This window comes from Lepisosteus oculatus, chromosome 5 (assembly GCF_040954835.1).
Source record: "Lepisosteus oculatus isolate fLepOcu1 chromosome 5, fLepOcu1.hap2, whole genome shotgun sequence".
In the NCBI taxonomy this organism is placed as follows: Eukaryota; Metazoa; Chordata; class Actinopteri; order Semionotiformes; family Lepisosteidae; genus Lepisosteus; species Lepisosteus oculatus.
The window spans coordinates 59045064-59070161 of NC_090700.1; the positions used below are offsets into that span (position 1 = coordinate 59045064).

General features: G+C 39.7%; 1 protein-coding gene across 3 annotated transcripts; it reads right to left on the reverse strand.

Moving 5' to 3' along the window:
* Positions 1–1348: 1348 nt before the first annotated feature.
* usp3 (ubiquitin specific peptidase 3) lies at positions 1349–24594 on the reverse strand. Of its 3 annotated transcripts, none has more exons than XM_015343683.2 (15): positions 23744–24593; positions 17059–17119; positions 16609–16746; positions 14957–15040; positions 12809–12890; positions 12315–12397; positions 11533–11646; positions 9688–9804; positions 8860–9006; positions 8039–8145; positions 7875–7955; positions 7501–7619; positions 4822–4935; positions 4663–4730; positions 1349–3383 (listed from the first exon to the last, which is right to left on the reverse strand). In XM_015343683.2, exons 1-15 carry the CDS (start codon positions 23832–23834, stop codon positions 3215–3217), a joined length of 1575 nt encoding a protein of 524 aa, XP_015199169.1. In that variant the 5' UTR covers positions 23835–24593; the 3' UTR covers positions 1349–3214. The 3 variants fall into 3 exon arrangements, with proteins under 3 accessions (XP_015199169.1, XP_006628986.1, XP_015199170.1); XM_006628923.3 differs by having other exon boundaries at positions 9688–9801; positions 23744–24592; XM_015343684.2 differs by lacking the exon at positions 9688–9804 and having other exon boundaries at positions 23744–24594.
* Between the last annotated feature and the right edge of the window lie 504 nt (positions 24595–25098).

A 25098-nucleotide genomic window follows, 5' to 3' on the forward strand; every position in this document is an offset into this window, starting at 1 on the left:
CTCAGTATGTCTGGCTATCAACGTTGTTTAACCTCTTCAGTTTATCTAAAAAAAAATGGATGAATCCACTACCACACTGTTCTTAAGAATTGGCATTTTATGCATCACCGTGGAGTAAAATTCTGTTTTTAATGGAAGTGGATCTTTAATGGCACTCATTTGCACTGTATCTTGCCTCATGTACAGGTAGTTCTGAACTTAAAGAGGCAGATATGTTCCTAAAAGATGCTCCTTAACACAAAAACACAAATTAAAACCCCACAAGCATGTGTTTACAGGGAGAGCTGCGTTCTGGACTACAGTGAAGCTCCCATGTGAAAATGAATTCACATAAGATATTTAGCTGTATTAATAGTCATTTCTGAACTCTTTGTGAACTACACATTCGTTAAGTTTGATCAATTTCATATAACAAGTGAAGCCGTTAGGGGTGTGTCGTGAATTATGTGGAAAATGGATGAGTCATGTACCCACAAACACGAATCAACCTTGCAGCAATTTTCAGTCCTTTCACTTTCAGTGAACCTTCCAAATGACATTAATTTTAAAGTCGCATAAGTAAAATAATTTTTTCCAAATGTAGAGCTTTAGCAGATTATGAATTGCAGATTTTTAATTCATTTGAATGCAAAGGTTACAATCCTTTTTCCCTTTTAAAACGACAATGCAGAATTTTATTGACAAATTATTTGCATTGAATTACATTTTAAAGATTTATACACATAGTATCTTATTGTCCTCGACATATGTAGATTTAAATTTGAAATTTTATATGATTATATGAATGTTAGGTACAGACTAAGACAATAATGACATTTTTATTAATTTATTTAGCATGCTTGAGGTGAAGAGTGGCTGTAAGGACACAGACACAAACACCACTCACCTGTCCGTGCATCAACCATGTGATTCTAGTCATCCCTGTGCACAAGTCATAGAAGTGGCTTTCTGGCTGTGGTCTAGGAAGCTCTGGCAAGCTGCCTGTTGCATGCCAAGCCAAAGCATGTTAAAAGCGAGAACAAACATAAATGCACACATTAAGAACATGCAAATCGAAAATGATCTGTATCTATGGAAAAAGCATGCAGCCGCAATTTGACCAGTGGGTACAAAAGTAACGCTGGCGAAACAAACGTTCCTGCCGGTTTAACTCTCAGTGTAAATGTTTTGTGATTGCAAGTGACAACTAAACCCATAAGAATACATTCATTTTAAAAACAGAAAAGTAAAGATATTCTGGAAACCTAAAAAGAGCAGAACAATTTACAAAACATTACAATAATCTGAGATCTGGTCAGTTTCAAACTCCACAACCTGACAAAATTATCCAGGCAGATAACTCCACACATTGCCTAGACAAAAGTTTTACTGTTAAAGTGTACAATAAGCCCACATCACATAGCATTCACCTCTTAAAAAAAACAGCTCCATTCTCTTGGGAGAATTACCAAAGGGTATTTCAAAGGTTCCCTTAAAGTTGATATTATCTTAACAAGCAAAATGAGTATTACAGCTCAGTGTAGGCATGAACCATCACAACAAAAGGTCATATTCAAACTTACTGTATATCACTGCACACTGACTTCAACGTCTATTTTGGGAAGAAGCAACTCAATAGATTTTCTTCAATAGTGAATTTATACTTGCAATAAAATATTTATTTCAGTTGTAGGGAAAAACTGAACTATGGACAGCAAAGCACCATGTTTTTATTGGATAAACTGTATGATCAGGTACGGATCTTCTGAAGAGACAATTCTAGTAGAACAATCGAGTTGAGTTTAAATCACACATAACCAGAGATCAACAATCCATAAATTTGCATTTCTTTAATTAAATCCTTGGTGTACTCTCAACGTTTATTACTCATTAAAAAAACAAATAAAGATCACACACTTTCAGACACAATCGTTCAACTTGCACTTGACTGTATAGTTTCCTACACAGTTCAATAATAGCATGAAGTAACATTAAAGGTATTCTAATAACAACACAAGGTCAAGTTGCTAATACAGTCAGAACTTAGACTTATGAAAAAAATTCAAGAACCTCCAAAAAAAAAAAAAAGGTTCTGATACGGTCCTAAAGAATTTTCACATTGCATTACATTTTTTAAGGTTCAGATTTCAATACACATCGAAATGAAATAAAAGACCTCAGATCTCGAATCTTTAATTCCAGGTGCATTTTGTTACGTTTCTAATTTGGTAAGACTACATCTTTTTCACCAGTGCAGCCAAACCAAAAGCAGCATAATATAAAAAGTTAACTCTTCAAAACATACTAATTCTTGAATTAAAGAGGTATATCTGTTATTTTAAATCTTATTTGTTCAGTATCCTATTACGAATGCTTTGTTTGATTCTCTAATAAGGCTTCTGCTTAGGTTACGTGCTTTGCTCAAAGAACTGCTTCGAAAAAGACTCTTTAAAAGCTCGCTGTGGAGATAAACCAAGGGGAAGCAAATTGTCGCTGCGGAACGTTCGAACAACCCGATGGGGAAGCACTGTGCACTAACACCCGTGCAAGACTTCCTCCTGCCTGTTCAAAACATGCAGCACCTAGAAATGGGTTCAACTCCAATGTCTGGTGGGACAGCTGGTCAGAATGGCAAATCTAAGCAGGAACAACAAAGTTACAAGTCAAAGAAAATAAGAGCACAGGGGATCAAACCACTTCTTTAAGGACTGAACAGGGATGTCAAAGAGGCTGAAAACTTCTTCACAGAAATCCAACAGGATTTGATGCCGGAGATTAAAAAAAAGCAATTTAATGAATGATCGCGACATGATGTCTGTGAGCGTCTCCTTCCTCTTCAATAGCATTTGATTTCTTCAAGAGAAAGGACAAGCATTCTCCCAACATGAAAACGATTACCTTTGGAATCTAATACAAATGGAAATGTGCCTCAACAAGAGAGGAATGTAACACGAAGCTATATAAAAAAAAAGGCAAACATGACTAAAATGACACTACCTCAAAATCGTGTTTAAACAAAATCATTTAAGCAGCAATGACATCGTCTGGTTGTCGGAGAAAACAACTGTTAAAAAATACTAGTACTTAATACAACAAACTCAAAAATTCACAATGGCAACTCGAAAAGTGCATGAGGAGTGAAGGTGAGGACGTCCTGGGTCAAGTGTTGATGGAGAGCTGGAATCGTTTCGTAATGTCTGAAGGCTTCAGTACGCAGCATGTGAAAGGGGAGGTGTTAAAGCTTGGTGTCAGAGCCAGGCTTGGTCTGCCGCTCTACGTAGAACAGGATGTACGCCTTGGCTTTCACCACGGTTTCCTCGTCCGTCAGCGTGACAGTGCTGTCGTTGAAGTGAAACCAGCGCCCCTCGTGGGTGGCGTATGCCGTGTAATGGCCCGAGCCGACGCTGTAGGAAAAGAAAAAAAAAACAGGGAAAATAAGAAATCCTCAGTGGGGCAGATAACACTACACGTTTTTCCTATTCCCAGCTGTGAAGTTAAGGACAACCGCCTCACAGCCATTGCATTACATTAGCAAATATCTCCCCCTGCTGGTCATAGGATAAACCTGCAGCAACTTCGCATTTGTTCTCAATACAGGACCTCGGACTGTAACATATACAAATCCTAATACCAGAAGTAATTAGTTATGAATTATCATTCACTTGGTCTTTAAATCAATTCACAGAGACCATAGCAATGGACAAAATAAAACAGTTAGCATAAGAATGTGTAAGCTGCATCCTCAAGCTGAATAATAATAATTATATGGAAAAGGGGCCAGCAATGCATCTGCTTGGTATAACTGCTAAAGGCTTGATAATTCCGCCCTTGGAGAAATGCTATATAATTATGAATTGATTACATACAGTATCTGAATCTTCAAACACTTCAATGAACAGCTAGCATACAACACCCAGAGTAAGAGAGTACTGCCCTTAGAAATAATCTATACAATATACAAATCAATTACTGATCTAGGAAAACTGTTTAACTGACATTCAGACGTGACACAGACTCATGCAATAGTTCTTTTAGAGGAAACAAAACTACTTTTAGTACTTTTAGCCAGCAGTCATTTTAACTCACCCTGCACATCACAACTGGCTGCCCACTGAAGCTCAGCAGGTGTGAGACTGGTCAGTACCTGGATGGGAGACCTCCTAAAAACTAAGGTTGCTGCTGGAAGAGCTGATAATGGGGCCGATCTATATGGGTCCTAATGTCCCAGTATAGTTACAGGGACACTACACTGTAAAAAGTCCTTCAGATGAGACGTAAAACTGAGGTCCTGACACTGTGGTCATTAAAAATCCCAGGGTGTTACCCCGGCATCCTGGCCAAATTTCCCATTGGCCCTTACCAATCATGGCCTGCTAATAATCCCCATCTTTGAACTGGCTTCATCACTCTGCTCTCCTCCCCACTGAGAGCTGGTGTGTGGGGAGTGTACTGGTGCATCATCCAGGTGGGGCTGCACATTGGTGGTAGTGAAGGGGATCCCCATTACCTGTAAAGAGCTTTGAGTGGAGTGTCCACAAAAACGCTGTATATGTGTAAGCAATTATTATTATAACTACTTTTAGTGTCAGCTCCCACTGATTTTTGTAGCTTTTTTAAAAAACAAGATGTCAGTGTTGTCCTTCTGCTATATTAGTTTAAATACAAATGTGTTTAAATTCTTACCCAGATCCATGATGTACAACTACAGCTGCAAGGTCATAAAGGCAGCTGTCTGGACCACTGTTTTCAGGCTGAAATCAGAAAACACAAATGCAGATTCAGCCAAGCTGAAAATAATTTCACATTCAAACAAGAAATAAAAACAGGCCAATGGCTGCTCACCTCCAATAAGTAGCATTTCATATCCAGACCTCGAAGAGGAAACTCTACATATGTGTCTATCTTGTTTCGAAGATACGCTGTCCAGTGAAATCTTTTCAAATGCAAGCACAAGACCTAATAAAGGAATAAAAAAAGCAATCATGAACTATTCTACAATATCTTGGGCACATTAAAGAAAGCATGGAGGTCTATAAAATTTAAAAATAAAATTTGTTTTCAATTTGTCTTACATTTCTAAGATCTAAAGATATACACAACAAATAAAAACTACAGGCAAACCTCTCCGAACACTTTTTTTTGGTGCAAAGCTCTTTTTAAGAAGAAAAGAAAAAATATTCAGGAAATATCATAGCTATCATTTTTGGATTAAGCACCAGTAGAAGGAATGCAAAGCCTTCGAGCTAAATGTTTGCTTTAATGCACTGCGTTTGCCTTATTTTTACTTTATTAGCACTTTTGACCCATAAACTCTGGAAAAAGCTGTAATGAGAAGTGGTGAAATGTCTTATCAAAGAATCATGCTGCAATCATGCTGAAATACCAATTTGACACGTGTGGAGGCAGGTTCAGTTGATAACAGTTGCAGTTATTATTTTTTAAATAAAATTCTTTACAAGTCATCATACGATAGCAGCATTATTGGAACTACTACCAATAAGGCTTGCATATTTCAGTCACAAGTAAGAAAACACTACTATCATCACCATCTATTAGGGCCATGTTACAATGACCTCTTTGAATGTAGTCTTAGAGTACTTCTGCTGTTATCAGTGGTTTGTGTGTAATTTGTACTCGCTGATAAAATTAACAAGCAAGACAGGAAAAGCATTCAGTCGAACACCTCGATAATATCCAAACACCTAATCAAGATTTTCATGCTCATCAGAAATCCCAGCTGGCAGGGAAGAGAAAGGCACCATACAATGAGCATCACGCCATTACTGCACACCTCTTTGGCCCAGCGGATTGTTTAAAGAAGGTAATTCAGACCAAAGGGAAGCTGTGACCAATTTGCAGGCTGTGACTAAATGTGCACATGGTTGTGCAACTGTGCAGTGACTGTCACTTTTTGATAATTAATAAATAACCCAGCCATTCTGCACACCCAGGTTACAAATTGTTACAACAAAGCATGTTTGTTTTTCACATTTCTGAAATGATTTTTTGCTACATCGAAGGGTGTGTCCTTCGCAGCTGAAGGGAAGAAGCCATCCTCAGAGTGACTTCTCACAATGCCTTCCTCAATATATACACACACGTGTTCTTTGAAGTTTTTACACATCTTAATTATTGTAACGTGGTCAGTACAGTAATTATTACAACAAAGCATTTGTGTTCACACAATGACAAAGACGGCTTTGTGGTAGGGCGAATATAATCATGGATAACTTTCCAGACCTCGGGAATGAATGAGAAGTAAAATGAAAAAAAATTGCTGTAGCACTAGCTCTATCCTTGTTTAATCTAATTAAAACAAAATTACTTTGTTACTGTGTCCCTTAAATCACACCTGCCTGGAACAGGCATGTCATCATGTTTTCTTCAGAATGACCCAAAACAGAGAAATCATGGTATTCGAGAGGGTTAGGTACCCGGAAGTCTCCAGGAATGGTGATGTTGCTTATGTGGAACTTTATACCTTATGGGCAAAATAGGGAATAGCTTTGCAGCCTGTAAAACAAGCATGTCTATAGGAATATTTTTAATACAACTTTATCTCAGAAATAGTGTGAGGGTTTATTGGTAGTATTTGTAATGAGAATGAATACTGGAAATTAAAAAGTTTCCCCCCCAATTATTCAAGTTATTTTATATGCAAACAAATTAGATCACTCTTATGATATTACAGCTTACCCTGTGTTAAAAGTTTTTTTGTTATTTATAATTGATTTGACTTTGCAGCACAACCCTAACATATACTGTTCTTATAGTAGATCTACAATGGAACCGGTTTATTCCATGCTGAAAAGAGAAGAAAGAAAATGCAACATTTCTGCCGTGGAGCCTTCTTCGGGAGTGGGGTTCACTCATGCTGACGCAACTACCCACCTGAACTATTCTAGATCTACAATGTACATCTAATGCTGTCCTTAAGGAAACTGAAAAACTAAAGCACAAACCACAAAACACTTCTACATAAGCATGCTAACTCTTTGTAAAACAAGCCTTGCCTTTACTAGAGACTGAAGGAGATCTGAGAGATGAAGATGTGCAAAGGATGCCTGTATTCGTCTACTGCACAGCCTGTGAATAAGTGATTTTGTATGAAAGCAGAAAAAGTGTTCACTCAAACCTTTGCACTAACAGGCGAAATTATGAATGGGAGCTCACAAATATTGAGGATTTACTGTATTTCATTTTTAGGAAATGCTCACAAAGGTATAAAAAAAGAGGCTTGTAATGTGGCAAGAGAACAAATAAGATCAGAATATTACAGCCAATACTTCAGTGCGCATGAATTTTCATCAGAGACCATGACTATCAGCAAGCAAAAATCAACATTGTTTTCACGATATATTTGAAGTTCATATTTAAAAAAAGTATTGAAACTTTTGTTTCATGTATGGTCCAAATCTATCTTTAAGGTCTCACTCTGAAAACTCCTTGAATGGGGCCAATATGAAGAAACAGAAATTCTAGGGTGACAGTTTCGGTACATTTTATGCATTATGTCTTGACCTTTGGCAGCTTTTGAATCCAGAATTTCTTTGTGGACTTCTGGCGTTTTTTACATTTATGGCACATGTACAGCTCTGTTTCGTCAAGTTCTTCCAGGTCAGTGAAACTGCGCAGACAATCTGAAATGAACACAGAAAGACACTTGGCTAAGTGAGAAACAAGCAGCTCTCCGCATTTAAAACAAGAACATCACAGTATATCACTGTTACAGCAGACACCCAGAGATCTTTTTGGTTAAAAAATAAAAACGCAACTTGTTTTTTCCTGCGTATTTTAAGAAAAGCTTTTCAAAGAACAAAATATTGATTTTTCAAGTGCTTCTCGCAAGTTATGTTCAGTTTCTCCAAGATGGTTATCGAACTAGTAATCCTTACCACGCAAGGTGCAAATAGGGCCATTCTCTTGATTCTTTGATCTCTTGTTTCGAAACTGGCTTGGAATATCTAATGAAAGGTCTGAAAGGAAAATAAAATATGAATAACAGAAGACTGACAGAAAACATGACCCTACTGGTGTAGATCAAGTAGGCATGACTTACCAAGGAATGGATCAAACTTTCTGGATTCGGTCCCACATATCAAACAATTCACCTCATTCTGAAGCACTCCACCAAATATTGCCGTGACGACTGTAGACGTCCCATTTCTAAAAGAAAAAAGACACGTGCCGCTTGTTTCTGCTGGTCTGACATTTGTACACGGTGTTATTCAAAGGTCAGGACAGCTGGCACCCTTGCTCCACTTCCCCTCCGCATGGTGTACGTGTGTAACCACAACAGCAGATGCTGCACTGCTTCTCCGTCAGCACATACAGTATATCCGCACATCTACAATGCTTGCACAAAAACAACATTCAAAACCTTGGAGGGAATGCAAACAAAGAACTTTCTGAATCTATGTCAAAGCATTTGTTGGGCGTCCTAACAGGTATACTCAATGCTGGATTCAACTCGTATATCATTTTACACTCAGTGCAACTAAATGAAACCCTCATTTCTTTCTTTTGTTTGCTACAGGGTACTGCTTTAAATCGAGCCAAGTCTGACCAAGATAACTCCCTACCTTGTTGCGTTTTGCCACGTTTTATAGACTATTACGTTACAATAAAGGCTGCTGAAGTCTCTCTCTCTGTATACATTTTTTATACACTTTCAGCAAAAATGCAAGCACCACTATCGGTTCACTCTGGGCCACATTTCCTGGCTAAGGTCATTTTAAATGCTTTTTAAGACGTTTGTTAAAAAGAAACGTGTGGTCTATAAAGTGCATCTGTACTGGAACATGGGGAAAAGCCAGCGGGACACTGAAAGCTGTGAGCCCCATGCATGAGTGAATCCACACACTGTAGGCAACGTCTTACATGCAGCATTTGCCCCCTGCAGAGAGCATGACCCCATCCTGAGAGATGGTGGAACAGGACACTCCATTACAGTCCCCCTGAAGTTCCAGGTGGAGATGATCCAGCAGATAACGCATGAACTCGTGGGCATCCTGCTGCTGGTATCCCCTGGAAACGCAACAAGACGTTTTTTTGCCATCATTTATAAGATCACTTTATTGGCCATATACAATTTCTTGTATTAGGAATTTGTCTTTTTGCATACCCCAGCTTGCTCTCCATTAGAAACACAGATAGGGAGAAGCTTGGGGTCAGAGCGCAGGGTCAGCCATTTATACAGCGCCCCCGGAGCAGTTGGGGTTGAGGGCCTTGCTCAGAGGCCCAACAGAGTAGGATTCCTCTGCCGGCTGCGGGATACGAACCGGCAACCTTCCAGCCACAGGCGCAGATCCTGAGCCAGAGAGCCACCGCCCCACCCAATGTTTCTGCATTACAGTGTTTGATTCACAGTTCTTCTCAAGAAGACAAGACTTCTCCATCGTCTAGTTACTTCACATTCGGTTAAAAGCCAAAACCTAAATTTGTCAAGTTAAAACACTGCTCTCCTGAAAAACCTACTGAAAACCTACCGAGGCCATGATTCCAAGCCTTTTCCATAATAACTTAACAGTATGCAAAGTCATTTCAAACACATGGAAAAATTTAGCTTTTTATGTATTTTATGCTTTAAAGAATATAATTGTTAAACAGCACAGGTGATAGGTTTAAGAAAAATGAAGTGAAAACCCACACGCACAGAGAACAAGTAGAAAAGAATGGTGGAGCCTGCAATTCTGAGTAGTACTCTACCTGAAGTTTGGCATGATTTTCCAAATGACATAGAATAAGGATTCAGGACTGAAGGCTGTTTGACTTCCCTGCCACAATGAACAAAGTGTCTTCCGAAACTCTTCCACAAGGGAGCTGCTTCAATGATCAGAGAACATAAATGCAATTCATTGCCATGACATTCATTCTTGACAGACAGCTGAATGAAATTCATTCACTGCTCAGCAAAGCCGGGCAAACAAATTTCAAATACACTATTTCATGAACTGAACTATTGTTTTGTGATAACGTCAAGCAGGGAAATTCCACTCTAACAAGCTAATATAAATAGAGCTTACATTCTGAACACTTAAAGTCATTACTGCAACAAATTCATAATGTTATCAACAAGAAATGCCAAAACCTTTTTTGCAAAAGGTACACAGTCAGCTATAGTGACAGTCAAAAGTTATCAGAGCATGTTGCAAGTAATATAGCTGTACTTATGCAATGCATGCTTTGCAATAGGTTGCACATGCCTTCTTGTGGGATTCTGTTCCACTGTCAGATGAAGAAAATGTGAGCTGTGTCTGTAATGTCACGCCAGGAAGAGCCTGCAGAAAGGGCAGCAAGTGGCAGCAAAGGGCAGCAGGACTTAATCAACATAAAGCGTCTGTAGAAACTAGTCACTCCAAGTCAGACCGTGACACTAGGACTTCTTTGCTCTTTGGGCTACTGTAAATATTGTATATAACAATAAGCTTATTGTTCAGCATGTCTGACCTTCAAAGATGACCATTTAGGCGCCTCCACACAGCTGAACCGCTGTTCTGACCTGCTGTTTCTTCTGCAATGGAACTCGCCATGCAGAAACAAGCACAAAGATGGAGCATGAGGGCATACTGGTCTTGGCAAGGTGTTCAAACCCATCGTTTTCAGCCTGTCCCTGAGAGACCAAGATTCACTGCAAAGATTCGTGAAGTCACTGTTGGCTATGAACACCACAGAAGAGCGGTAGTGTGCTGCCTAAGTGCAGCCTCGCACAGACCAGAGAAACCTGCCTTTGAAATCACAGAAGATTCCCTGCTGAGGACAAGTGTTAAGCAGCATACTACATTTTCCTACGTCTCGCAAGTTTGACTGTTAATGCAGCTGTTGCAAAAAAGCCATTTCCTGAAATTAACTTTGTGAACTTGTTGCAGCATTTAGTTCTATCTATCACTAAATATAATCAGAAATGAAGCACTGGGGCATAGCCTTTAACATGACTCCCAAATAGCTCTTGGGTCCTGGGGTCACCTTCAGGCAAGGGCTCCTTATGTGTTAAGTTTAACTGGTGCAGTGCAACTGGTTTCTGTCACTGGGAATCTTTCAAATACATGGCTTAATTATTTGGGGTCTCTGAATTGTACCCACATACGCCCTGCAATAGACTGGCCAAGAATAAGTGGCTTTCCGGGTGAGGGATAGCTGAATCTGTTGCTGTGCGGTGGTGGTAACTCTCCCACACAACCAGAGATTCAAGCAGTAAGGCTTGAAGTTTGTCCTCTGAACACCACTAACTTGAAGAATGTTTTTACTAGGGCCATGCATATTCAGCTGTATTTAAACCAGAGGATTGGAAAGTCAGCAGCAAACCTTATATATGTTTCTTGCAAAACCAGGCCCTGCTAACTTTTAAATTAAACTTTTTTTAGATGCATAATATATTTGTCCTAGGCTTTATACATCATCAAATAAAATGTCATGAATACTCAAAAGTTTAGCTGTGGCAGTTTTAAGAACAAGCTGCCTACCCTGAAACTAATATTGCAAAGCTGGGATTTGAATTATGAACCAAATAAAGCCCCCACTACCTCCACTTCAGGAAAATGAATAGGACCTTACACACTGGTGTCCCCCTGACTCCTTGTATGGTACATTCTTCTTCCTGCAGTTTTACCACTGCGCAACTCCACTGCAGGAAGCTCCTTGAAATAGCAGCAGAACTGTTGAATATTACTGAAAGAGAAACAGAAAGTGAACGTATAGCACTTGTGATAAGTTTACACCGATAAAAGTACACTTTACTGCAAGCACAAATACTAGTAAAGGTTGTACATCAAGCAGGGCCGGGTAGTATACAACTCAATGATATTGCCAAGGTTTGAAAACTACCCCCCTTCAAAAAGGAACGTGAAAGGAAAGTGAAAAGAAGTTGGCCTGAGCATTTGCCTTTTCACTGACAGTCTTGAATCTACCTTTTGGAGGTGTAAAAACCCCTTATACTTTCTAAATTAAAACCAAGTCACTTTGAAAATGCTAGTGATCAACAACTTTATATGAACCTGGTCCAGCAACTAAACAGTTAAGAACTCTGGGTTTTTAATCTTTGTTTTTGTGGAACAGAAAACCGTTATCGTAAAACTGTCATTATTTCAGTTTCAACTAATGTTCTTTTTTCAATTTATACCGATGGCCCAACTGCTAATTTAAAATGATCGCAGCACTCCACAGATGAATAACTAAGTAAGGGTCATCAGGCACAGTTGCCACCGAGGCTCAGGCGCAGAGAGCTGAGTTCAGAACAGAGATTAAAATCACTGGGCTTTCCAGACACTGCCAGCCTCCCACACCTCAGTGACCAAGGACACTGCAGCGGATCAGCCCCACACTGGCTGATTAGTTACCTGAGGGACTGTAGAATGGCATTCATGAAACATGTATTTCCCAGATTGCGAAGGCCTGTTGCACAAAGAGCAGAGGCACCACCCTTTAAAGAGACAAACAGCCCTTTAAAGACAGGAAGATGTAGGAAAATGAAACATTTTCACAAAGTCCGTTGAATGAACGGTGCTATTTCTTGCCTTTCACTGAGAAATGTGAAAAGAAAGGGCACTTTTTAAAAAACAACCATCTCACAATATAATATAATTGTATACTATTATGACTTATAATATCCGGCTGATTCTTCTACCCAAAGCGACTTGAATTTGTACCCATTTATACAACAGAGCATTTTACCAGAGCAGTGCTAACCCGAGGTTCACAACACTAGAGCCCGAGATAAAATTTCAACCCTTGCTACAGCGACACACTGCTGCCTATTATGACTTTAGATGACTTAGTCTTCAGGAAATATTTAATATTTAAAATATTCATGGCATATTTAAATGGTACTCACATTGTCTTTGAACAGCTTACTGTTGAGAGATGAGCATTCTAACAGTTTCCGCTTCCTATGTCTATCCACAGCAAAGGCTGAGCTGTAGAAGAGAATAAAGAGTGAAATCCTGCTCCTCGTGCACTTGTGTCTCACTGCTGCCGATAACTCTAACCCCACCACCCTAAAAAGAACCCCAGCCAGCAGGGTTGTGAAAAACTGCATGTTATTCAGAAAACTGATAAAAGGAAACTGCATCTACTACGAAAGTTTGAACAGACGATGAGATGAAGTGGTCATTTGTTTTTGGCGATGAAACCTATCAATGGCAATGCGACAATGGACATGGACAAGCCAAGTGATTGGGTAACATTATCTAAAATAAAATGAAAAACAGAAATGGGCCAATGAAATACATATCCTAAGTGCCTTAAAATCATTATTCTATTTGGGCTTTTATATAGGAAAAGTGTGAATAATAAATGCACAGAAAGAATATTAAAAACTTTTAGAAAGGCTTTATATCAAACAATGCTATGCTTTCTTTCTAATAGAGAATAGGGAAGTGCGTTTCCATTTTTAAATCATCATCATAACCTACATACTCAAAACAGAACATGCTGTTCTGGTTCCTGTGGGTGTACAACCATTTATTAAAACTATTGAATACTTAGAAAGGAAAAAATCCTTATCAGACTGTTTGAGCTTCAGTGTGCTCTGTCCTCTTCGGTGTTTTCTAAAGTACACTACATGATTGAAGTCTCTCTTGAATCGATTTATTTTCCATCAAGCCGACTTATCAATGAAGTTGCCTTAGCCAGAGGAATTAACACATACTGCATGCATGTCTGGACACGCAAGATATTTAAGAAATACTGAGGAGGTATTCAATACCCAGAATACAAAAATAAACCATGTTCATTCATTGCTTCAATATTATAATAAAGATACAGGTATAGCCATCAGCTATATCACCGTGCAGCACACTGAAGTTTAGCAGGTGTGAGCCTGGCCAGTACCTGGATGGGAGACTCCTGGGAAAGCTAAGGCTGCTGCTGGAAGAGGTGTTAGTGGGACCAGCAGGGCACACTCACCCCATTGTCCATGTAGGTCCTAATGCCCCAGTACAGTGACAGGAACACTATGCTGTAAAAAAGGTGCCATCCTTCGGATGAGACTAAAACCGAGGTCCTGAGTCCCTGTGGTCATTAAAAAATCCCAGGATTTTTCTTGTAAAGAATAAGGGTGTTACCCCAATGTCCTGATCAAATCTCACCTTGATCCTTACAAACCACAGCTTCCTACTAATCCCCATCTATGAACTGTCTTAACTACTCTCTTCTCCTCCCCACTGATAGCTGGTGTGTGGTGAATGTACTGGTGCACTTTGGCTGCTGTTGCATTATTCAGGTGGGGCTGCACATTAGTAGTGGTGGAGGGGATCCCCATTACCTGTAAAGCCCTTTGAGTGAAGTGTTCAGAAAAAGTGCTATGTAAGTGTAAGGATTATCATTAACGGTACAATAAATCAGACGTAAGAAAAGCTACTTCATATCACATAAGAGCTGCTAGATACCCATGTGTATTATGTGCAATTCATAGAAACATTTTCTTATTATAAGCAAATCTCTCACTTAGCCTTAATTGTTTATTACATTCTTCTTGTCTTCCAAGTCTTTAAAGTCCATCAGTATCCAGCATTGAAGACTGGAGCCAAAAAATTACAGAAAAGAATCATCTAAGAACCTATCAGGTTATAATAATCAACTATAAAAAAAACCTGTGATGCTGAATCATTAGGCCTACCTAAATTAACTAATAACTTATCTTATTTATGTGTTTGTGAATAAATCAATAATGATGAGAAATTCTGTTGAGAATATACAGCATGCTTGGCGAAAATCTGAGTTTGATTCATAAAGATATATACTGTATGTATTGCATATATGATGAAGCAGAAGGGCATATTTTGTGCAAGGCTATTAAAAAAGTTAAAATCAAATAAATACTGTTAATATGGAATGTAAGTATTAAGGCAGAATTGTTTTTTACTTCAACTGGCATGTTGCTTACAGGAGCTTCAATTGTATTCTTAACATCCTGCCTTGAAAGCTGTGTCTGCAACACAGGTACAGTGTAGTGTAGGTTCTCAGTCTTATTCATACTCACTTCTCCAGATTCTGAAGATGTTCTCTCACTTTCTGCACCATGCCCAGCTTGTTGTCATTCACAACAAAATCATCACATCTGTAGCTGAAACAATGGATCTGTATTGGTTATTCATATTTATATGCATCGTCTTATTTTAGAAGTTCAGGTGGGGAGCTGCGTCAGCATGCGTAGGCTGCAAAGGAACAAGTAATAGGTTTATTCCATGCTGAAAAAAAGGGAGAAAGAAAAACAACGTTTCGGCCATTAAGCCTTCTTCAGGTGTTAAGTCAGGTTGACTGGAATTTATTCGGCATGGAATAAACCTATTACTTGTGTCTTATTTTAGATATATGATAGAAACATTCAAGACAAAAAACTTTTTCTTGCAGCATGGTTTCTGTCTTCTGCTGCTCTTAAAGGCAACTATAGTGAACTGTAAATAAATTAATTTTAGCTTTAAATTTTTGTGTACAAAATCATACTATTATATTAACTCTAATGGTTTTACACCATTAAAATTTTAAAGTTAGATTTCCACCAAAAGAGCAAAGTTAGATTCGCACAGAAGATATAGGCCCAAAACCCAACTGCAAGGCCAAGTTACTAAATACCATTTGTTTTGCAAAGATAAAATTCTCTTCACTCAATCACAATTTACTGTGTCATAATCTACCACTCCCGACCCACCCTTGCTGTATTCACTTAGAAAAATGCCACAACTGCAATTAACATTCCACAGTACAGCAGTCACAAATAAGGGCAAAAAGGTACCCAAATGAACACCGATCACTGACACATGTACACTTTTGCAATGGGTAAAGAGCATGTCAATGAGAAACTATCCTGCATTTTCAGAGTCCTCTGAATACCTGTGTGCCCTGCTAAAGAACTGGTTAAGGACTTCTCTAATCCTACAAAATGCATGCCAACTTCTGGAGAGCTAAAGATCAAGAGGGGATCAACTGTAATGGCACCTGGCAAAAATCAGCAGCCTGGTGTGTTTTTTTGCAGCTGCTGTGGTTAAGACAGAGAAGATAGCCCACAAAAAAAAACAGGAAAAACCATGTTGAGGACAAAGGAGAGGAGAAGATGAGGACAAACAAAAGGGTTTCAATAAACCAATGACGTCTGACACATTCCTTTCCCCTTCTCTGCATTTAAACTACAGCTACAGGAACTAAAACGCCAATAGTTACAAAGTGTATACTTCTGTTTCTAAACCGACATTACACAAAACATTTTGCCCACTTCCTAATTACTCTTTCCCTTGAACTGTCTTAACACTGTTGTGCAATCGCAAAAAGCTGAGATTTCTCCACACTCAATTTAATGCACTGCCTTAGTTATGAAATTGTAAAGCTAACTAAGCTACGTCTTAATCATACATGACTGCATTAGAAAGAAAAAGCCATCACCTGTGAATTCAACAAAAACCAACTACTGCTGATGCACTTAGATGACTTGTTTTGTCCCAATGCTGCTGGGTGTTGAAATAAGAGACTGCTAGATGAGGCAGCACTGCATTTCGGATGAATGTTAGTATATTGTGCAGAATAAACCCTGTATGCTGAAATTTTCCATCAGGCCTCTCTCAAGATCTTGGCAGCTGATGTCACACTTTGTTAGAGCTGAAAATACAGGTAGGGCACAGAGACCAAGCTTTCCCTTACCAGTATGTGCTGTAGCTGCTACAGTCCATGCACACAGCATGTAGTGGCTTCTCCTTATCATGCTTCTCTGATTTTTTGTGATTGCTGGCAGGACTCTGAGTATCTTCAAAATGCTTCTTTGCATGGCCATTCACATACCTTGCAATAAGAACAGAAAAAATAAAGCTTGAAACACAAAACACATTTTTTAAGTCACTTGCTTTTAGTTCCCAGGGTTTAAGAGCACTTGATTTTAATCCTTCCACATGGTTTGATTTACATGGTTTAATTTAAAGACAGCTTAAGTGGGCAACGTCTCAGAGGTTAGACCGCCATAACAAAACATAACATTCTCAGAACCCAAACAAACAAAAACGATCCTATTGACATCAGAGGCTGAATCTCCTCCAAATCTCCCAACATGATCAAGACAGTCACATTTGTGTGTCTCCATTGTACACTTTCACTTACCTTCCGCAATGCACACTGGAGCAGGTCAGACACACCCAAGGGCTTTTGTTTGAGCGACAAACTGGAAAACAGAATATGATGCAATGAGCTGCACTTCACAAAAGATACTGTCGCCGAATACTGAACAGATCCCAAAGCTGTAGCAGCTGGGTAACCGATTGAAAAATTCAGTCACCACACAAATGCCATTTCTGTTGAAAGGTTATTACAATAAGGTTAAGCATTCTATACATAACAGTGTATGTGGCAGAGGGAACTACTGTTCTTTTAGATCACTTGCAATATTAACGGAAAATAAAAAAAAAAAAAAAATTGGAGGTGGTGTAAAACAACTATACGATTTAAAAATAAAATGAGTGAAAAATTCTTCAAAGCTTTTGGGGACTACACATTACATTATTTCAGATTTACCTGACTACACAGAAGTTTGTGTACCTTAATGCCTTACATTTAAAATCTACGAAAAACATGGTTGATGTCCAGACCTTTAAATAAACACCCTTCTTAGAAATGATCTTTCAGTATGTTTATGTGAAAAGGGTTTTTCTAAACCTCATGCTTTCTGAAAAGTAAATCAGCAAAATCATTTTCTTCACTTCTCAGGTTATACAATTAATGAAAATTTAACAATTTTCATTAAATTTACCTACATACACAAAGACGGAACTATTGTCTCACACTTTACCTTGATGTCTTTGCATATAATATAGAAAAGAAAAAAACTGGACAACTAAAATCACAAAAAGTGAATGTTTTCAGTAACTCATAATGAACAGCTCTGAGACATTTCTTGCTAAGATGATGCAGGGCATCCAAATGAATAATGCACAAACCTGTCTAAGATTAGCGAGCACTAAATCAAGTGGAAAGTCTGTGGAGGTGGAAAAGGCAGGGCAAACACCAACTGCAATGTGCTTGATGTTTTCAAATGGAACACAGTCTAGAGAGGAAAAAACCTGATACACTCAAGACTGCAGCACAACTGCGATCTGTGTGCTGCTTGACACAGCTTCAGCAATAGACGGAGATTAGCTTGCAGACGTTCCGATTTAAATTCACTGAGAGACTACACGCTAAACAAAAACACAAAGCAAGGACTGTTAAGACCACACTAACACTCCCCTTGGATGCAATAATCAGTTCCACCAGGATGACTGAAGATAAGCTGGCTAGTTGGTAACTTGTATTTAGTGCATTATGAACACCAGTAAAAACAACAGTCCACATCTTGAGTTTAACAGTTCCACACCCACGACTGAATCTGCAGTATTTCTTCTAATCACTTGATGGTTTCAAAGGTGAACGAGCCCTGTGCTAATTGAGATCACCATTTCTCAGTGCACACGACAAGCATCAGAAATAACTGTTGCTAAGAAACAGTCAATATGTGAGAGAGCCCAGCAATTTCTTTTTATTACTGTGTCAACATCAGGGGAAAAGTCAATATAAGAAGATCTGTCCTTACCTGCTTTCAAAATGGGAACAAACATTTGAACAAAGGAAAAAATAAAAGAAAGCACAAAGGATTTGCTTTACAGAGACACTTACCACTGGAAAAGCAATTTATATTAAATGCTTGCATTTGTACAGCTCTTTCATCTCACAGTGCTTCACTATAATACAATACCCACCCGCCATTACACACAGGATCTCTGTTAACATCTCATCCAAACGTCTGGACCTCCTATAGCACCCTCTCAAGACACCGAGTTCAGAATGAAGAAGTGAAAACTGCCAGAAGGAACATGTTTTTTCTTAATGTGTCCCTTTTCCAGTATCAAACAAGCCCAACCTTGCTGAGCTGCTCAGAGCTGGTGAGACTAGGCTATAAGGTAGTAACAAAGCCCTCACGGCAGATTTGATTTTTTAATGCTGTTTTTTTGCTTTTTGTATGCTGCCATTTAACAAATTTTAATAGATTTTCAATTATTTTATTGCCATTCAGAGCCCTGTACAAACCTAATCTGATTTACGAGCAGTAAACATCTCTATATTATAATTAAACAGTTTTTTTTAACTGTACTCTTCCCTGGACATCAGTTGAGATATTTCATATTGAAACTGTTAATTAATGCTGTTAAAACTAACACCAATAAAGCACTGTTTTCAAAAGTGCCACCAAATATGTTCAGATGAGAACTGCATTTTTATATGACCATTGCACAAAAATAGACATTTACCAGATGAATACTTGTGTGTTTATTAGAAGAAAAAAGTTCAAATGTCAAAAGAAATGACCTATTATTTCATATAATATGCATTTTTTGTGTATTAAACCATAGTCAAAAATAAGATGCTCTAAGGCCAAGTTTATCTGACAATACTTCAGTCAGAGAAAAAGAATATTTTCTAGCAACTGATACAAAAATGACAGTTAATATAAGAAAGAGGCTTATTCTCGCTGAGGGTCATGGCACCCTAGAGCTTATAGCCCATCCATTTCAAAGTTTACAGCGCATACATTCAGTTTAGGAATACAGAAGCCCCATTTTGTGCAGATGCACAGTGTGGTCAGGGGATTCACTGAAACGTCAGAAAAAAAAAATCGGGCTAGAAAAAGAAAAAAAAATCAATACCACATTATATCCCTCATGATAACGTAACCCAAGAAGAAACTGAAAACTACCATAACTCAGGGAGAATTCAGTGCTGGATTAGGCCAAAGTGTAAACGCAGTGTAATGACTTCACTGGAAACATCAGGAGTGGACAGGGCGTGCAAACAAGCCCTCAGTCGCCTGACAGACCACATAGCTGTCCATCGCATTCCTCACCTTTCCCTTTTCTTTGAGCACGAGCTGGCAAAAGATTTGGTCAAATACACGCACTCTGATTCCCCCACCTCCAATCCATTTTAGGTTCCTCAGAAAACAAATAAGGACCGCTATCTACATTCATCAATCAGCTCGTCAGGCTCCGATGAAATAAGTTAATTAAGGATGCAGCTGCAAGGATGTGGTTCGGCTTTTGTCCGACAGCATTTGCCTGGGCTGTGGCTAAGCATTGTTGCCTTCACCCCGAGACCAAAAGGTCAGCAAGCCAGATTTTCGACTAGGCTTCTGCTTCAATAAATATACTGAAGCATTCTCTACTGAGGATGTGGCCACATACCCAGTGTCCTGCTCAGCATGCTATGCATATTTTAAACCACATCTTTTCTCTACGAACAAAGCAAGAGAATAAAACTGGCATGCATAGCACATTGTATCTGCTAAGGAGCAAATTTAGAGAAAAAAAAAAGACGTTAAGGGAACAAAAGCAGCCTGCTGTGCAGAAAAACCACTGTAAAAAATATAAATATTTACTTTTGTACATTTAAATTACAGAAACGTTTGGAGTTTTACGTGCAAAACCCATAAAATCCGGCAAGCTAACTCAGACCTGGGGTGAACAAAGAACCGTGAGAAACAATGCCACCGTCTTCAACTGTTTTGTTCATTAATTATTAATAGGTTTCCATCAAATACTCTTTATGGACAGGGAAGCAAATACAACATATGCGCTGAAACATTAAAAAACAGAACAGTAATCTGAAGGCGAGAATTCTTTAGGTTAAATCTCTTGCCAAATTTGACTCATAGCCACCTCTGCAGGACTCCGCCCTGCCCACTCGTTTGCCTGACAGGAATCAGTGCTTACCAGCTACAGTACACAAAGCCAAAAGCACATTCAGCCAGACACCAAACCCAAACTCATGACAAAGCTGAAGGCACAAGCTCTAGGCAGACTGCTGAGAAAGAGACAGATCTACACTCTGCAGCAAGCGATTCCTTTCCTGAAGCCCTCAGAAACAAAAGCTTTTATTAGCTTCACTTTAAAACAAAGTTCAGCATATAGCTATGTTTTCTCTGCTTTACAAAAATGTGTAGTTCCTGTACTGGATGTTAGGTGTGTGTGAGACAGAGAGGGAGTACTGACGTCAATGCACTGAACAATCTGTTCAGCTGTTGCAGTCTAATCAAGAAAGCCATTTGACTCCAGAAACACAATCAACAGCATAACACTCCACTTTAATTTTCCAGGAACGCAAGATAACACCAGATATTCACTGAGGAATTACAGGTAGTGGACATAAAAACAATGGAAAAAGCAACATTCAGTCACTTAATAAAGCACAGCTCCACCGTGGGCAGCCAGTATGTGCCATGAAATAAGTCTCCCAGCGTCGGGAATTCTAGAGGAGGGACGAGTTTCCATTTGCCCACGAGAATGTCAACACACGTCAACAGAGGTGGAAAATGCTCCCAAAAATATCCCAGATATTCCAAAAATGCTCGATTAGGTTCCGAGTCAGAGACCAAGAAGACCATAATATATGGAGAACATCAACGTCATGCTCACCCTGGAAGACACCCCTCCCAGCAGGACAGAAATGCTGCAACACAGAGTGAAGATGATCCCTGGGTACCATTTAGAAGCCATTGGCATTGACCTTGCTTTGTAAGGGAATGGGTGCACCCAAGGCATGCCAGGAAAATGACCTCACAACATTACAGAGCCAACAGAGCCCTTCACTTTTGGGAACAAGCAATCAGGGCTATGGAGAGCTACTTGCACTGCCAGGTATGATGACCACTTGCACTGCAATGCAATGCAACTATGGTACCCCACTCTGTGGGGTTCTTCGCAGACTCGTATTGCTTTAACTGGCTGTGTACACCCCAGACTGAAATTTCCAACCATCTGATCTGTAGCTCCTCACCTGTATTGCCTTGTTCTTTGAACTAAAGCACAGCGATCACAATCCTAGAGTATACTCTTCCACCCACTGTTGCCCTTTGTTGATGATGTCCTTCCCTGCTGACATCTGCTTAGTCACTGCTGCTCGTGAAAAAGCAGCAAGTTGAGCCATTTTGGTCGAACTTGAACAAGTTGAAACGCCTGCCACATGCCCCTTCTTCCTGTTTTAAAGTCCCAGAGGTCTTTCTCTTGTAGCCGTGCCCACCATATTTCAGAGGAACCAGCATTTTCATACCTGACCCTAAGGATGCTGGGATGCTTTTTTGGTTAATAAATGCATGAGCCACACCTGTGTGGAAACTCTTGCTTTTAACGTGCTTGGCATGTTTTCATGACCTGTCCACATCCTGTACAACAGCATACAGTTTAGATTTCACAAGGGAAAGATGACATTGTAATTTATAAACTATTTCCTGTCCATGTACACAAATTTAGGGGCCATCGGATTATATCTCATATCACAAAAGGGGTGGCAAACGTTTCATTATAGGGCTCACTCTTACAACTAGTGGAGACCAACGAGACAAATCACAGTGGAAGCAAGTTTCATCCATGATATTAATATTACAACATGTCTCACTCTTGTCAGAGGAACCTGAAATTTTCTTCTATTCCCACCTATTACCGATATTAATCAATCATTCTCTGAGTGTTGTGTTTGGTTGAGAGAGTTGTTTCACAAGAATAAAGTTAGCATAAAAAACAGGTTATCTTATGTTTGTCCAAGAAATCATTTCCTTCCTGCTGTACACTCACAAGCCCCTAATCAAATCTGTCTGATTGGACTAACAGCACTCAACATAACAGCACTTTCAATTCTAAACACTATGACGTAAGTATGTTCCCTGTGTAACCACCAGATATGTGGTGCTTCCAATAGTATTTAAGAAGCTCAAAGGATACATGAGCAAGCTTACTGGTACTGTCCTTTCTTATAAGGCTACAGTACCTAGAAAATAATTGCATTCTGGGGTTTGCTTTTGACATTTCTTTGAAAGAAAATGCAATGTCTCAGACTCAACAGTTATACAAAGATCAGATTATTTGGAATGTGCCTGTAGATTCTTAAATACAAGGCAGTTCTTAGACTTTAACTACATTTTAAAAACAAAAGTCTAAAACCAGACAGGCTATTTTCCTTTAATTAAAAGATATTCAACATGCCTTGAGCCAAAAACAAGCAGGCAGGGGTGACATTTTTAGTGTCAACATCCTGCTTTGGAGAAGTTGTAAAAAATGGAGGAAAATATAAGTTATTTTCTGATTATGCATACTGTAGACGTGAAAATGAAACACTCTTGATTACATCAAGATCTGAGAAAAACTAAGCTGTTCAAAGGATGTTAAAAACGATCCCGCAATTTTACTTCAGTTTATGGTCACGAAATGTTTCTTCAGCTGCACAGCCAGTACTGCCACCAAAGTGCATGTGCAGACCTCAGCACCACCACCAAAAAAAACGGATTTAAGTCCACGTTGATTCACCATTTATCATCTTCTTGTTCCCCATCTGCTCTTTGATGGCAACAAGAAATCGGGCATGTCCACAGTTTCAGCAGAAAACTGCACCCCCCTTGGAAACTGTAAATTTCGCCCACAATATTTCCTGCAGCCCCCCCAATTTGCTTACAAGCAGCAGGAGATTTAGCAGACTGAACAAAATAACAAAAAGTTGTTACGGGGCTAACTCGTGTGCCATTACATCCGCGGTGACTACCTGGCCAACGACAAAACGACAAGAAGATGTCAACCATCTGCCTGTGCCATTCACCGCGAAGGCTCAGCAGGGGCGATCCGCAAAGCAGCCAAGAAAGCACAGGAACTACAAGTCTGTCACATACATGCATGCATGCATGTTTTGTTCGGAACACAGGCCTCGGCGAGCCCGCGGGGTTTCCTGTCCTGTGCGGACCGAACCCGCACGGCGTCGGAGCTCCAAGACTTACCGCTGCAGCACCAGGACGAGGGAGAACCGTTCGGGAACCGGGAGGAATCCGGGGCGATGCAGACACTGGAGTTTAGATGCGGACACTCCATTAAGACCTACACAAATGCGTTAAAAGGGGAGGGGAGGGGGGGAGCGAGAGTACGGGCTGTTAAAAAAAAAAGCTAAGGATCGTGCGGTAGTGCTTGATTATTTTTTCCCCCCCCCGTGGTGTCCCTCTCACAGCAGCAGCAACGTGCCCGTCCTCTAGTTCACGAGTTGTTGTTGTTTTGTTTTGGTTTTTTTGCACCCCCTCGCCTCTTTCTTTATTTATAAAAGCCCTCGCCGACTATAATACGCCGCCGCCATCTTTTTTACAGCGTGTCTGTGTGCCCAAAGCACGGCAGCCGAGCCAGCTCCGGAACTGGAGCGGCGGGGGGGGGGGCCCAGGCCGCGTTTTCAGACTGCGCGGCGGAAGAGGATCCCGTCCGTGTGCGCCGAATCCACCGCGGCCGCCCGGGCCTGGTCGCTCATCTGCTGTGTGTGACCGTGAACGTAAACTTTCTGTAACCACACACACACAACAAAAAACATCAACATTTTTAAAATCCCATAGCAAACAAAATCTCGATGGAGGCTTAATTTCTTCTGTTAAACATTGACTGGGGGTAATCGGCGGATTGCGTGACACCGCTTAAGTTGTTGTTGTTGTTGTTGTTGTTGTTTTAATTTTCGATAAAACGAGCGAATAAAGAAACTTCGCGATTTAATTTGTTTTGTTATGTTTTAAGAGAACGCTTCCCCTTAACGTTGCTCCGTATTCGTCTGTGGCCAGGTCGAGCTGGGATACTGCAAGGATAGGCTACCGTTTTCGACCTGTTTTTTTTTTAAAGTGAGTGAGCTGCTTAGTAGCAGATCGCCAATTCCGCGTAGGGTAGAAAATTAAAGCGTTTCGGACCCTTGGCGTCTCTGAATAAGAGTGCAGTGCAGCTCTGTGGAGCTAAAGAGTATTGAAAAGTGCGAGAAAAAATGGATAGGAGGAGGTGTGAAGAATACAAAAAGAAACAAGACTGGGAGACTAGGAATTGTCCGTTTCTCCAAGCGAAGTGTGGAAGAAAATATGCACATCGTACACATGATTGTACAAAGTGGAATGAAGATGTGAACCAAGGTGAAGGATAATTTGGGTTGCTGATGTTATTTTTGGTTTAAAAATACGAAAAAAAAACGTTTATTTGCTGTTAGATGCAGCAGTTATAACCTCGCCTTTCTGATGTCGTACAACAAAGAAGCAATACTGTACGTGCGGTCGGATGTTTTAGACTTTATATGTTCTGGTAATATGTTGTTTTTCTAGATTAAGCAGACGCTACAGGG

Excerpts from the sequence above, each read along its gene's own strand:
- usp3 (XM_015343683.2), bottom strand. The coding sequence starts at position 23,834 with ATGGAGTGTCCGCATCTAAACTCCAGTGTCTGCATCGCCCCGGATTCC. Across the intron at positions 12,398-12,808 it reads GTAAGCTGTTCAAAGACAAT|GGTGGTGCCTCTGCTCTTTG; the intron begins GTGAGTACCATT and ends GTCTCTTTAAAG. Across the intron at positions 4,936-7,500 it reads GGATTCAAAAGCTGCCAAAG|GTCTTGTGCTTGCATTTGAA; the intron begins GTCAAGACATAA and ends TTCCTTTATTAG.